The 15,857-nt window shown below is 32.8% G+C and overlaps 2 protein-coding genes across 2 annotated transcripts; one reads left to right on the plus strand and one right to left on the minus strand.

Moving 5' to 3' along the window:
- Nucleotides 1–7,022: 7,022 nt before the first annotated feature.
- Nucleotides 7,023–7,823, minus strand: LOC17900062 (stigma-specific STIG1-like protein 4). Its single transcript, XM_006304184.2, has one exon. It carries the CDS (start codon nucleotides 7,806–7,808, stop codon nucleotides 7,284–7,286), a length of 525 nt encoding a protein of 174 aa, XP_006304246.1. The 5' UTR covers nucleotides 7,809–7,823; the 3' UTR covers nucleotides 7,023–7,283.
- A 4,028-nt stretch (nucleotides 7,824–11,851) lies between these two features.
- On the plus strand, nucleotides 11,852–15,616 carry LOC17898007. Its single transcript, XM_006306813.2, has 3 exons — nucleotides 11,852–12,758; nucleotides 13,292–13,420; nucleotides 13,694–15,616. The coding sequence occupies exons 1-3, from the start codon at nucleotides 12,306–12,308 to the stop codon at nucleotides 15,305–15,307; spliced, it is 2,196 nt and encodes a 731-aa protein (XP_006306875.1). The 5' UTR covers nucleotides 11,852–12,305; the 3' UTR covers nucleotides 15,308–15,616.
- The last annotated feature ends 241 nt before the right edge of the window (nucleotides 15,617–15,857 follow it).

A 15,857-nucleotide genomic window follows, 5' to 3' on the forward strand; every position in this document is an offset into this window, starting at 1 on the left:
TTATCATTTTGTTCTTCTTTTTTCGTTTTCGTTGGTGTTTTTAGATTTGGTTTTCTCAACTGATTTATTAGAAACCATTCGTGTCAAAAGCTATATAACTCGTGACGAACCTTGAACTTTTTGTTTATTCCTAACCATAATTAAGATTAACTTTGCAATAAGATTAGAGAATTAGAGAAAAGCATGGAAGGAAAAAACTCCTCCACATATACATATATATATATATATTTTTTAAATCCGTCATTTAAGAAAATAAATCGTTATTTTTAACAAATCAATATTGGAAGAAAAAGGTTATTTATAAGATATATTCGTTTTCTTGAAAGCAACAGTACCATAGTTCATGCATAAATGTATAAGTATAATTTTGAATGCAAATGTGGATTATTATGCGCATAGTAAAATGCATCATTTAGACATGAATAAATTCATAATTTTGGATAAAGATAATCAGTTACACGCAGGGGCGGATCTAAAAAATTTATTCAATGGGAACAAAAATATAGTAAAAAAATTATCAAATACTAAATTATAAAAGACATAAAATTTTTGTGTAAAAACTTTAAAACATCTTACAAAACCACTCAGACGCTCATTTAACAATTGAAACCTTTTTACCACATTTTCATTTGTGACAGATTCAAATAATTAAAAACAAAAAAACATGTTATTAATTAAAAATTTAGAAAATTTTGAATTTATAAACTTATATTTTAAAATTTATTAATTTTATATTTTTGAATTATGTAACAAACTTCCATAAAAGCTTAACGATAGAATAAACATATAAACAATTATCACTGCAAAAACTAATATAGTCATGTATAACATAAAAACCTATATAATGTTTTCCAGGAAACATAGTTATAAGCTTAAACTGATTAAATAAAATTAACTGACTAAAAAATAATGCTTATATAATAGAAACGATTGTAAAAAGAGCAGGAAAATAAACTCACAAATTGATAGTTGTTGATTTGTTGTCACACAAAGAAACCAAATGACTAAATAAGAAGAAAATAACAAAAAATGAGGTCTATATTAGTAAGTTTTTAATTTATATATTAATATATATTTTTTGGTACATGGATTAATGTGCTTTCCAAAAAAAAAGATGAAAAATAGTTTTTTTGTGGGGACAGATTTTGTTTTCTAATAATATTTAATTTTTTTTAATATTTTTTTTTTTTTTTTTGCTGGTGGCAGCTGCCCCCACCACCTTGGCTGTGGGTCCGCCCCTGGTTACACGAAATATAATACATGCATAACTACACATCTCAACTATATAAAGATAACTACTGTATATATCTTGCATGTCCACATATATCTAACTATGGATGTTTTCATTCTTTGCTTTTAACCCTAGCTATAATTTTCGACGTATTCCCTTGAAAACATGTTTTGAATTTTAATTTAGCTTGCTCACATATTTGAAAGAAGTTTTGAGATCATCATGCTCGAGGAATTAAACACATGTCTCAGGACAAAGAAAGATGAGATGCAAAACATGCAAGTAAAGGATAGACAAATTACAAAGCATAAGACTGGTTTGGTCTTCAACTTTCTCTGTTGAACCAACTTCATGGTAGCCAGTCATCGCCTCCATCTACCGGCTAAAGCTTTAGAACTTGCATCTTCTATAACGTTGTCCATATGCATCTAATCCTTCGTCATCCTGAAACTTGTTCCTAATTCTTCGTGCTTGTTTTTTGTATTAATCATTGACAAACATGTTCTAATTCGTGCTAAGACCCTTTCATTTTACGATTTTTGGGTGAAACAATAGAAAAATTTGTAAAATAATTTGTGAAAGAGAATGAATTGAAAATATAAAGCTCTGTATAGTTCAGTACTAAGATACAAAACACTAACACTTTTCTTTAGCTAATTTAAAACCGCATTTTTGGGTTTTAAATTTTTTTTTGGTTAATATAGAGAAACAAGAAGCAAAAAAAGATGATGGGAGTCCTAACTCCTACAAGTAAGGGAAACATGTAAAGTGGAGGAGGTAGTTCCTATGTATATGATGAAGACCAATTCTTCTCTTACTCTTAAGGAAATAAATTACCAAAAAAAAAAAATTATTTCTAAGAATTCTAATTGCAATCAAAGATAATCTCTTCTCAGTATCTCACTTATAACATCTTCGTCAATTTACTTCCTCAACTAAAGCAATAGTAAAGAGTTGCCTGGCTATAAGGATTATGTGGACAATTTAATCAGTAGTATATGACTAGTAATCAAGACTGAATCGAGATATTTGATTTTATATTAGATGTGGCATTGCTAAAAAAATATTCATCATCAGAGAACCAAACAAATATAGAAGTTGTGTTGCATTTCGTTGTGACAAATACAAATAGATTGGCAATAAACATAAAACAAAGACAGAATAATGTCTATGATTAACCAACGCAACGATATGTTCATTATTTCTTAATCAACAACTATTGATAAACATCTCTTAATGGTTACTTGAGATTGGTTAACAAAGGTAATTTCATCACTATTTTTTTTTATAAAAGAGATCTTTCCACTAAACAATATTTGAGTTTTAGTACATTCCAAAAATTATTATTGTTGAAACCTATGGATTAATATATCAAGGATATTTATATTATTGTATGTTTTTATTTATTTATAGCATTTAGATTTTTTTTTGGTTGGGAGTGTTGAAAATTGTATTCTCTACCATGAACAGTGTTATTTCTTCTAAGAAATGCCACTTTCATTCCAATCTTCTAAGAAATGCCATAGGACCCACTTTAACTCATAAAAATGTCAATTATATCCCTCACTCAAACTTTCTCTCTTTTCTTTCATTTTTTTTCATCTCTTTCTCTTCTTCTTTCATTTTTTCTTTCTTTCTTTCTCTTCTTCTTTCATCTTTTCTTTCTTCAACAACAAACAAATCTCTCTACAATTCCGGCAGACTAGTTCCGGCGAACCATTTCCGGTGGACCAGTTCCGGCGGACCAGTTGCAGTTCCGGCGGACCAGTTCTAGTTCCGGCGGACCAGTTCCAGTTCCAGCGGAATATAACCAGTCTCAGTAGACCAGATCTGATAGACGAGATATGACAGACCAGTTTCGATGGACCAATTCTGGAGTATCAGATCCGGCAAACCAGTTTCAGTGGATCATATCAGGTGAAGAAGTTACAGCGGACCATAACCAGTTCTGATGGACCAGATCTGGTGGACCAGAATCGGTAGACCAAACTTGTGCATCCTACAGATTTCTTGAAACCACAAGAAATTAAGCAGAAGATAAAACAAATGATGCATCTATGGAAGATATCATCAATGATCCATCTAGGTATACACTTTCGATCACACATTTGTGCGTTGATGGACTAGATTCGGTGGACTAGATCTGATGTCTGTAATATGTCCATTTTTTGTTTCTTAATTTGTTGTCCATTATACGTATATAGTAAAAGCAAAGAGTATCGGCACAAAAAAAAACTTGTCTATTAATTAATGTCCATAATTGGTTTATGTTAGGTTTTTTTGTCTTCTTTCTTTGAGGGCATTTTTGTCTTTTTAATTTATAATAAAAATGAATATGGCATTTTACAAAATACAAAGTTGAAAGTGGCAGTTTTAAAAGTTTGAGTTTTGAAAGTGGCATTTTACATAAAATTCCCTTTCTCTATATCTCTAAAACTATATATTTATCAATTATTACTTTTCTTGTTTCGAAAAATATTGATTAATTTATTCTCTTCTTCTTTTGTTTTCTTTTGTAATCGATCCGTTTCCAATTTGAATTGCTAATTTTGTTCTAAACTACTTTATATTATTATTGTTCTAAATTATTATTGTTGAAACCTATGGATTGATATATCAAGGATATTTATATTATTGTATGTTTTTATTTATTTATAGCATTTAGATTTTTTTTTGGTTGGGAGTGTTCATTGCGATTTGCGAGTTTTTTTTTAATTCTAATCGAACTAACTTAAAAAAAAAATTGTGAAGCTAAAAATATGTTCAAAACACATGTTCAGCTGAATAATATCTACGTAAATAATTTTAAAACCTTTTAACATACAGTACGTAATTTGATATATAACCTAAAACGCAATGGCTAGTACTTCTTTATGTGATGGAGATTTAATATTCGTAAAAGATGATTAAAGAAGTCATATGGTCTTTCATTGTGCAACTTTCCAACATCAACAATTTTGGTTCAAATTCGATTATTCAAAATTTCTATATTAATATAAAGTAGTTTAGAACAAAATTAGCAATTCAAATTGGAAACGGATCGATTACAAAAGAAAACAAAAGAAGAAGAGAATAAATTAATCAATATTTTTCGAAACAAGAAAAGTAATAATTGATATATATATATATATATAGTTTTAGAGATAGAGAGAAAGAGTGGATGGTGGTGGTGGGAGGTGTCTCGATAGGTGTGGTAAAGAGTAAGAAGAAGAGGGAGGAGACAAGGTAAAGGGAGATTGGGGACACTTGCTTCTCTGCACTGCACAGCACTCTTCTTGCTTCTTCTTCTTCATTGCACCTCTCCCAATCTCTCTCTCTTCTATTCTTTATTTTATTTCTTTTTCTCTTCTTTCCTTTTTTTAATTTATACGCCACACCAAAAGACTCACATTTCTTGTTATTTTCATGTTTACTAACAATAAGAAGAAAAAAGAACACATCAATTTTGTTTCATAAAAGTCTATATTAATATTCTTTCCATATTATATGTCTTCTCCAAGATTTCAATTTGTCCATTCGAAACAATATCATATTTTAGAATTACTCCCTAATTCTTTTTAATTGTATTCAACTACAGTATCACACTATTGTTACATTTACATTTTTTCAGAATTTAAAACATTGTAAAAAAAAAAGAATTTCTAAATAAATATACATATAGAGTTAAATGGTAAAAATGTAAAAAATAAAAATCATTAAAACATAGAAGTTTAGTTAAACTAATTTTACGAATTTATATCAATTAATATAAGTGAACCGAAATTAACAATCTATATCTCTAGTAGTTGTGAAATCATTCCATTTTTCTTACAAATTACTAATTTGAAACAATTTTGTTGGCTTTTTTTTTTTATCTTTGGTTTATAAGAAGAGAATTAAGTTTTTTGTTAATAGTAAATAAATGAATAGAAAAGTCATGTTTAAGGAGGAGGACGAGACGCGTTAACGAGTGATTAGAGTTTTTTTGTTTGTAGGTTCAGTTTGCTCCTTCCACGCTTTTTCATTTTCTTTCGTCTTCCTAATGACATCTCCACCTCAACTTTTTTTTTATATTCTCCCATCTCAGAATTATATCAATACTTTAATACATATATTACCTCCAAGAAAACTCAGTTATCAAGACCAAGGACACACAATTCAATTCATAGAGCCAAACACACAAAGAGAAAAATGTATAAATAAAAATAAAATATATATAGGAATAGGTATAGAGTTGATGCAAACTACTTTATAACCAACCAATTAATTAGAAAGAAGAAAACTATATGTTGGATCCGATTTAGCATACAACAAACAACGTGTCGCACAAGTGTTAACTACGTGTATATATGTGTATCATCATCGATTTTAATCACTAGCTTAAACTGATCCATTGTTTTTTTTTTTTAAAGAAAGAAAAGAAAAACACTCTGATGCTTTTGCATAAGAACACAAAACATCTATCTATCTTTAAACTAATCTTATCTCCCACCACCACATGGCCTCGTAGATATACATGTGTATGTGTTGTTGATACCTTCAATTCTTTTCTCATATGATCCCACTCCTCTAATAAAAAAAAAAAAATATTTATATACATATATATATATATATATATATATTTGGTATGTATATTAGTGTATATATATTCTTTTGGGTTTTATTCCTATCCTTGAATTTTTAGAATGATTTTTATTTAAAAAAATAATTGATAATTTGTCAGAAGCTATTAAAAATAGACTGTGGATTCCACCAAATTAAAGTCCAGTAAATTTAAACATTGATAGATAATGTGCTCACACACGCATCGAACTTAGTAGTTCACGAAAGCGACTCCTTTTTCTTAAGTGGTCAAAAAGATTTTTTCTTTCTCGAAAAAAAAAAAAAGAAGAAATCATTCATTTTATACAATATAAATTAGAAAACAATACTTTCTTTCTGGGCCTGAAATGATAAATTATGGGCATAGACATTCATTAACTATTGGGCCTAAAACAAGAACATATTAAAATTGAATATAGCCTGTTCTTTTGTGTCAATGGTGTTCCAACTCGTAATTTTGTATGATAGTTGAGTTACTATATATATGTATGCCGCATCGTAAACTGAATCAAATTTGTTTAGGAAACATTGTATTGTATGTATACTCATGTTTGAACTAGAATCTTTAAAAGTATCCAAAATCTTCTAACACTGTTAATTAAGAGACCTTCTAATTCAAACCAACTGCTCCAAACAAGAAACCCACCCACCACACTAGCTAGAACGATTACGTACACATATACTCTCAAAATGTATGTCGCCCAATTTTTTTATATATTAAGGCCTAAAAGCAATATGCTCTCTAACGGATGAACATCCATGATGATGACTGGATCATGTGGTTTAATTTCAACTCGTTGTAGAACTTATAATACGTAAACATGGACGAAACCTAACATTGATCTTTTGATGTTTTTATTTGCTGGTTACAATAATACCCTACGACGTTTATTAATGTATGCACACCAGTGAAAATTCAGTTAAAAGTACAATAGTATAAACAGCATACATTTACAATTTGACATTTTCACAACCTTTCTATTAATAAGATGTATTGATTAGAATCCAAATATCTAACTGTATTCTAATATGTGTTTAGATCCGACTACTACATCATGTACAAAGACTTATTACATGCTGATTTAAGCCGTCAATTTATAATACGGTACAAGGATAAATGTGGACAAAGTATATATTGCTCGAAATCATATCAAATGATACACAATATATAATATCAGATTTTACGTTTTATAAAATTAATCAGCAAAAATTTAAAAACAAATATTATCAATTCAAAATGAAGCATTAAACACTTGACTTTATAAATTGACTGTTATACTTGGACCGACTACTTAACATTACAAAATGACACCATATATGTAACCAAATTATTATCATTACAATATAAAAATTCATCGAAAAAATGAACTCTATAAAACACACAATATGATAATTATAACCGCAGAAACAACAATAGTTAAACTCAACGACTCGATCTCACCGGTATATATATCTTCTCACCACGTTACGATTATTCATAATCACGATCATCATAAAGTTTACTGTCTGGAGAAGGAGGAGGACGTGGCCTATGAAACTTAGGACGACGACGACGACGTTTTCCAGGCTGTGACGACGGAGCAGCATAACCACACATACCAAACTCACACGGCGCACCCGCTTCACACTCGTTCCCGCACTGTCCGCAGTTAGACGGATCACTTTTTGTGTCCGCACAATCTCCATCGCAGCACGATAACCCGAACCGACAACTCCGGAAACAGAACCGACAATGGTTTGGATCAGACAAGACATCGACGCATTGGTTACGACAACATCTCATCCGAGCCATTGGTGGTCCGGATCGTTTGCATATCCATGGTTTACACATCGGTGGCTTTGACCTACCCCAGTTTGATGCTGTATCTGCTTTGGTGTGGCTCTTAAGCCATGAAGAGGTTGTGTTAAGTTGGTAACTTTGACCCCAAACTTGATGAAGAAGAGAGCTCAAGAGCACAAAGATTAGGGCACATAAGAATAGCTTAATGGTGATCATTGAGGAAAGTTTGGGGATGAGGTCAATCAACTAGATCGCTTATTCAGATGTGTAATTAATGAAAGGTTTATATAAGTTTGAAGAGAGAGAGAAAGATTTGAGTAGTGTTCATGATTTTCTTGCATGGATGATCGATGATGTTTTTTTATTATGCATAATGCATGTTACGTTCATCATCATTTTATTCACTAATTAGTTAGAAACTTTAATAGGATATAGTTTTCTCTAATATAAATTTATGTTTTGGACCGCGAGGAGTACATTTATATAAATTAGTGTGATAGAAAAGAAAAGGGTATCACATGGCAAAGTAGTTGGAAGAACAAAAGTGGGTTTACAAAGGCCACATGAATTTTGCTAAGTTTTATTTTTCTTTGGGGGGAGTTACAAAAGGTTGTTAAGAAAATATTGGGGTTAAGTTTCTTTTTCATTTTTAAATTTAATTTAATTTATGGTGGTCTGTCCTAGTCCTAATTGATGGCATGCGAACACATATTCGTATATGGAGTTATTTTTATGAGACTAGTTGGATGGATCTCCTTGAACACAATTGCGCAAACCTGACAAGCGTAAAGAGATGAATTCGAATAAATCGACCTAAATAATGTCTCTGTCTACATGTTTTCTAGATTCGAAATGGTTGTATCTTTATCATTACCGCCGAACTAGATATTGTTTGTTACAAACAAACATATTCACTTATTTTTATGGTTTCAGACTTTCATTTTTGGGAAACGAAACAATGAAACCCAAGAAAGAAAAGAGTTTCTTTCATGGACAAAACTCAATGCTCAAAAGTGATCCATAATGTGAATGTGATCCATGCCAAGAAGAAACCAAAAAGAAGAAAGTAATACAAACCACTATAATTGGGCCACAAGGCCCGTAATGTGAAGACTTGTTTCTCAGACAAAAAAAACAGTAACTACACATCTTTATACGTTTCACAAGTTTATAGGCACATATATAATCTTTCAATATTAATGTAAGATAGGCAATTTTTCAATATTTGACGTCGTACGTGGCAAGAAAATAAGAACAGCAAAAAGAACCTTGTCCATTTGCTAGGCCAACAAACACTTCATCGCACAAACCGCGGTATCCAGCTTGGAAAATGGAAAAAAATATAAAGTCTTTCAGTACTCTTTCTTCTTGTTCATTCCGTGGAAAGGTAGATTGGTTTGACTCACGGACAGTAACCTCTGTTGTGCTTTATTCTGCTCCTCTTTCATACTACTTGATACTTGTCCTCAGCTCAGCAACCTCTCCCTGTTCTGCTTTCAAAATACTGTAGCATGTAAGTAAGTTTGTTGTGGAATATTTAGTTTTTACATTCCCAAAGATACTAGGAAGCTATCAAACTTAAGTGATCCAAAGTGAGAGAGAGGAATCAACTAATTAATTTGGTTGAATATATATGATCAGTTCAAGATCGTTAACCAAACATTGGATTTATTGTGATGGCATAATTAGGTGATAGTACGTGCATATTTAATATATACTTATTCGGATTATGACAGATGACAAGTCTTCTTTAATTATATAGCTAGAGAGAGTACTGGTTGTGAATGAACCTGACAAAATGATTCAATTTTATTTATGAGGTGTGGAAATGATGATCAGGAACAAAATTGAACAAAGTCTAATCGATGTTGATCGTCGCTATTGATGCTATACAATGTTTGTGGTTCGTATTGGTTAGTTACTAGTCTTTACGTGTTTGCTTATTCCTACTGTAATATTATACGTTATGATCAGTGCGTTTGCATGTGTTGAATATGATTTGTCTCCTTGTTCTTGCAAATTGTGTAATTACAAATGGCAAAAAAAAATGAAAAGATGTATTTATTATAATAAAGAATAGTAGTAAAACAAATTTGGTTAAAAAATTAGAGATTATCAATGTTATCATTAAAGAGGTTATATACATAAACAAATTATAATCTAATTGATCATTTGTAACGGTTTTGATATAGTATCGTATAAAATACTAGATCTACAATTACAAGACAACAAAAGTTTTGAGTAATATAATAATAAACACGTACAAAATTACAAAAAAAAAAAAAAACTGGAGATCTATAAATTTCTGAAAATAAAAAAATGAAACAGGTTTACTATATAATTGAATCATGCAGATTGCAGTGATCAACATATAAAGCCAAGATCTGTTTGCGCAGGATCAACATATTTATTGTTAAATTTGGTATGATATTGTTTTTAGTTTTCTTGATTAAGTTGAATAAAAAGGATAGACATTAATTACATTCAAATAGTTGATGAAACTCAAAACCTGACTATACATATAATTCTAGCCAAATCCGATGGCAAATGGGAGTTTTTGGAAAGATATCTAAGTCATACCATCATCATACAATTTGTTTATGCAGAAAAAAAACCTAATTAATCAAGACTGTTAAATAAATATAATTGACGTATACTAACTAATAACTAATAGCTAGCTAGGTAGGTGTCAAACAAAAACTAATACTAACGAAATTATAAGTGAAGTCTTAAAGTACGTACGTGGAAACGAGTCGAGTGATAGAACATGGATTAGTCATTAATTAGGGTTAAACAATAAAAGTTAAATGAGATTGATCGATCCACAACAAGAACAAGGAGGAGTAGCCCTAATGGGAAGTAGTACCCAAAGACAATGGCACATCTATAGAGAGAGGCTGACCCATTAATCAACGGTTGTTTCCATGTTTTATATATTTAATAATACTGTAATCGACAAATACCAAAAAGATATACACTAGCATAAATATATATAATCCTTAATTTAATGGTTCATGGGCAGTCCAACGTGCATAGCTTTGTTGATCTTTTCAATAAGTAGATATCAATGTAATTCATTACCACAATGCTTTTATTATATTTATAAGTAACCATTAGGTCCATTACCATATTTCAAAAAAGATAGAAACATATTGTTTAAATTAATTATTACAAAAATCGGATGCTTCTTGATACTTGTGAATTTGGGTGGTATCTTCTAGTTACTTAAAGAAGAATTTGATTATATACTTCCACAATAGGTCTAATGAAACTTGACATACGAGTTTTCTATTAAATATAAATAACGTAAAAACAATAAATATTACTAGTATAAAGTTTTAAATACTAATAGATATTAAATTACGATTACAATAGTATAATTTAAAATTTTCCAATTAATTTACATATATATCTTAGGAAATATATATGTTAAATGCGTTCGTAAAAATCTATATAATGTATCTAACTTCAATACATTTGCTTTCTAAAGACTATTTTTAATGAAGAAGTAATCCTAGATATCCAATTTTTGTAAACCTAAAAACTCCATGTATTATATTTATTGAAACATAATATATTTTTATATATCTCTAATCAGATAGCTATTTTCATCGATAAATTTAATAAAAAAGCGTAAAATGTATCAATGTTGCTTACGTTTGTTAGAAAGTTACATTAACATTTCTTTTATTTTTCTTAAGAACATGGTATTTTCTCTTACAAGTTTTGATTAGAAGGAAATTAAAAAAGTGATATACTTACTGATATATATATATATATATATAGAGAGAGAGAGAGAGATCATGTGTAGTAAGGCTAGGCTTGATGAATCCAATGAGCCGACATATTCACTTAGGATACCCTTTTGATGTCTTCGTCGTCTCTTTGTTTGTTTCCTAGTCTATCTATATTTTTTTTTTCAATACTACTACTATATATATATAATAGAGAGAAGATAAATCTAGATCTAATTTGACTATATATATATATATATATATATAAAAAAGCAGGATTATGCATTGCATGTTGAAGAACATTTCCTTTTATAAAAAAACAAAATGCTATATTAACATCAGACAATGCAATATCCTTTTTGATATTTTTTGTGTAGTTGTACTTTGTTCTCCTCCAACACGAATTTTAATTAGTAGAGAATCAATAAATAAAACACGTACATCAAATTTCAATTCAATTCAATTATTCATTTATTGACACAAAATGTTCTTCATTTTTAAAAATTATTTACTTAAAAATAATTATTAATAATAAAATCATATATTCCCAACGTCTCTCTGCAACACGCACCACCAAGCTAGAGAGCTCTCCCCCCATGTAGTTTTGGGATACACCCACACGCGCTCATACGCGACTACACTCCACTGTCCCATGATACGACATCGTTTTCCAGTCTTATACCGTTGACCAAATACGCATGGGTTTTACAAACATACGTATACATCTACTCATCTCTCTCTCTCTCTCTCTCTCTCTCTCTCGTTTCAGTCACAAGACTCTCACAACAAAGCGATCTCTGCTTCACGAACTCAAAACCTCTCTTTCTCTGAGTCACGCATTTTCTCGTCTGTGATTCTCGAGCTTTTTTATTTTATTTTGGTATTCCTTTTTTTTTCTCCCGAGATTTGTGGTCGGTTCATCACGTTGGGGAGAAGCCTTTTGGTCTATGGCGTTGATTAAGTTGTTGAGGAGGAACAGATGAAAGTCACCGGAAAGCCGTGTCCGACGGCGACATTACCGGCCTCCGACTTCCAAGCGAAGATTTTCACTAACCCTCCAGATCTCAGGGCTATACAGAGAGTCACTAAACGTAGAGCCAGGAACCCGAGTTTGACTCGTCACCGAAGATCCGGCGCTTCTGGTGGTAGACGAAGCAGACCGGAGACTCCGCTTTTGAAATGGAAGGTGGAGGATCGGAATAAGGAGAGAGGCGGCGTTGTTGAGGACGATGATTACGAGGATGATGGATGTAATAATAACAACCAGGTTGAGAGGTCGGAGACTACTACTACTTCTCGCCGCAAGGATCGGAGGAAAATCTCTCGGCCTGTCTCTGTTAGGAAACTCGCCGCCGGCCTATGGAGGTTGCAAGTACCGGACACGAGTTCCAGCGGCGGAGAGAGGAAGGGGAAAGAGGGGTTAGGGTTTCAGGTACGATTTTTGGCATCTTATGGTTTCTTGAGATCCAATATTTTTGGCTTTTACTTAGGAAGGAGTTGAAGTGTTCTCATCTGCATTGTGAGATTGAGGTAGTTGTCATGGATTTATGGAAGTATTGAGATGATGGATGATCTCAATTTATTATCCAATTGATGATTGCTTAACTTTGAAGTTCAAGTTTCAACCACTGCTCTGTGATTACCTTATCATCTTTGTTTCCCTTTCATAATTATCATCATTAAGCCTACATACGTACAAATCTTAGTCAGTGGATTGATGATTAGCATCCCTTTAACGCGTTAATAGGGTAGTAATTATGATGTAGTCCTAACTCGAGCTGATTATTAATCTTGTAGACTCAGATTTCTAGTTACAACTTACAACCATTTATGCAATTAGTAAACTCTGAGTATTTCCTAATGTTTCTGTGTTTATCAAACAGCTAAATTTAGTGAAAGATCTGATGATTACTCTATGATCATTAGCTTTCTGTTTTAAGCTTGTATATTGTTTTTCCCCTGCAGGGAAATGCTGGATACATGGGTGTTCCGTATCTTTATCACCATAGTGACAAACCTTCTGGTGGTCATAGCAACAAGATAAGGCAGAACCCTAGCACTATTGCTACCACGAAAAATGGATTCTTGTGTAAGGTATGTTGATCTTCTCAACCTTGTAGGTGTTTATGATATTAGCTAAACAATAGATGTATGCTTACTCTTCCAAAGACTGAGCGCGCTCTTTTCCCATAATTGTAGTGGAAATTATATTTCCACCTCCCCCTAGAATTTATCAATAGGGGTATTCTTAATGATTGGCGTACTTGATTGTGAATTTACTGGTGTTATGATTTCTTTTCAATTTTCAAATCAGAATAAATTCTGTATGGTTTCTTGACCTTAAGTCTTATATTGTTTTCTTGTCAGCTCGAGCCTTCAATGCCATTTCCCCACTCTGCGATGGAAGGGGCGACAAAATGGGATCCTGTTTGCTTGGATACAATGGATGAAGTACACCAAATTTATAGCAACATGAAGCGTATTGATCAACAAGTAAATGCTGTGTCATTGGTTTCTTCCCTTGAAGTAGAGCTGGAGGAAGCACATGCTCGCATTGAGGATCTTGAGAGCGAGAAGCGATCTCATAAAAAGAAGCTCGAGCAGTTCTTGAGAAAAGTTAGTGAGGAGAGGGCTGCTTGGCGGAGCAGGGAGCATGAGAAGGTCCGAGCAATCATCGATGATATGAAAACTGATATGAACAGGGAGAAGAAAACCCGTCAGAGATTAGAAATCGTGAATCATAAATTAGTCAACGAGCTTGCAGATTCGAAGTTGGCCGTGAAGCGTTACATGCAGGACTATGAAAAGGAAAGGAAGGCGAGAGAATTGATTGAGGAAGTTTGTGACGAACTTGCCAAGGAAATAGGAGAAGATAAAGCTGAGATTGAAGCTCTGAAGAGAGAATCCATGAGCCTCAGAGAAGAAGTAGACGATGAAAGAAGAATGCTGCAGATGGCTGAGGTCTGGCGTGAGGAACGTGTCCAGATGAAGCTTATTGATGCCAAAGTAGCACTCGAGGAAAGGTACTCACAAATGAACAAGCTTGTAGGAGATTTGGAATCTTTCCTCAGGTCAAGAGATATAGTTACAGATGTCAAAGAGGTGAGAGAGGCGGAGCTATTAAGAGAAACTGCTGCATCTGTTAATATCCAAGAAATCAAGGAATTTACATATGAGCCTGCAAATCCAGATGATATCTACGCTGTATTCGAAGAAATGAACTTCGGTGAAGCTGAAGCCCATGATAGAGAAATGGAGAAATCTATTGCTTACAGTCCAATCAGCCACGGTTCTAAAGCTCACACGGTAAGTGCAGATGTCAATTTGATCAACAAGAAAGGTAGACACTCGGATGCTTTTACTCACCAGAATGGCGACATTGAAGAAGATGATAGCGGTTGGGAAACAGTGAGTCACCTCGAAGAACAAGGATCAAGTTACTCACCAGATGGGAGCATTCCTTCTGTGAACAACAACAATCACCATCACCGAGACAGCAATGCCTCGAGTGGTGGTACAGAGTCCTTAGGAAAAGTTTGGGATGAGACAATGACTCCAACCACAGAGATAAGTGAAGTGTGTTCCATTCCAAGACGGTCATCCAAAAAGGTTTCATCAATAGCAAAGCTTTGGAGATCATCAGGTGCAAGCAATGGAGATAGAGATAGCAACTACAAGGTAATATCAATGGAAGGTATGAATGGAGGAAGGGTTTCAAATGGGAGGAAATCAAGCGTGGAAATGGGTTCACCGGATAGAGTATCGAGTAAAGGCGGATTCAGCCCGATGATGGATTTGGTTGGACAATGGAACTCTTCACCGGAATCGGCAAATCATCCTCATGTAAACCGAGGAGGAATGAAAGGTTGCATAGAGTGGCCTAGAGGTGCACAGAAGAATAGTTTGAAGTCAAAACTCATTGAAGCACGGATCGAAAGCCAAAAAGTTCAGTTGAAGCATGTTCTTAAGCAGAAGATCTAGGAGTCGAACCGGTTTTGGTCACAGCTGGACCAGATTTTAATACCCGGGGCACTGCGTGGGGCTCTCTGATCTTTCACCGGTTTCTGATTCTGTATGAAGTAATAATGTCCTGGGGAAGCAGTCAGTTGGAGCCATTGAGCAGTTTAGACCGGAATTTAGATTATGTATTATTGTCATTTGGTCATCAGCTATTAAGCAATGTGTACGCAAATATTATTATCTCATGGAAGAAAAACCTTTAGCAGAGTAAGAGACGCTAATGTTCCTTAGAGACTTATTCATCAATTTATTCTAAATGCATATTTTCAACTCAAAAGAGCTAGTAGTAGTATATCAAGGCTAAGACAACAGCTAGCACTAGAATCTGAATGTTCAAAACAGAGGCCAGATTCTCAACCAACGTCAAGGTTGATGTGGGATTTAACAAAGCTTATAGGGAAGAGGAATTGTATTGGAGAAACAATAGAGTAATAAAATGATTCTCAGATTACATTTTTTGGAGTGGCTCATTGAGAGATATATATCACACTTAACCTGTTTCGGTTAGATA

This window comes from Capsella rubella, unplaced genomic scaffold (genome assembly GCF_000375325.1).
Source record: "Capsella rubella cultivar Monte Gargano unplaced genomic scaffold, Caprub1_0 scaffold_1, whole genome shotgun sequence".
NCBI classification, from domain to species: domain Eukaryota; kingdom Viridiplantae; phylum Streptophyta; class Magnoliopsida; order Brassicales; family Brassicaceae; genus Capsella; species Capsella rubella.

Excerpts from the sequence above, each read along its gene's own strand:
- LOC17898007 (XM_006306813.2), top strand. The coding sequence starts at position 12,306 with ATGAAAGTCACCGGAAAGCCGTGTCCGACGGCGACATTACCGGCCTCC. Across the intron at positions 12,759-13,291 it reads AAGAGGGGTTAGGGTTTCAG|GGAAATGCTGGATACATGGG; the intron begins GTACGATTTTTG and ends TTTCCCCTGCAG. Across the intron at positions 13,421-13,693 it reads AAAATGGATTCTTGTGTAAG|CTCGAGCCTTCAATGCCATT; the intron begins GTATGTTGATCT and ends TTTTCTTGTCAG.
- LOC17900062 (XM_006304184.2), bottom strand. The coding sequence starts at position 7,808 with ATGATCACCATTAAGCTATTCTTATGTGCCCTAATCTTTGTGCTCTTG.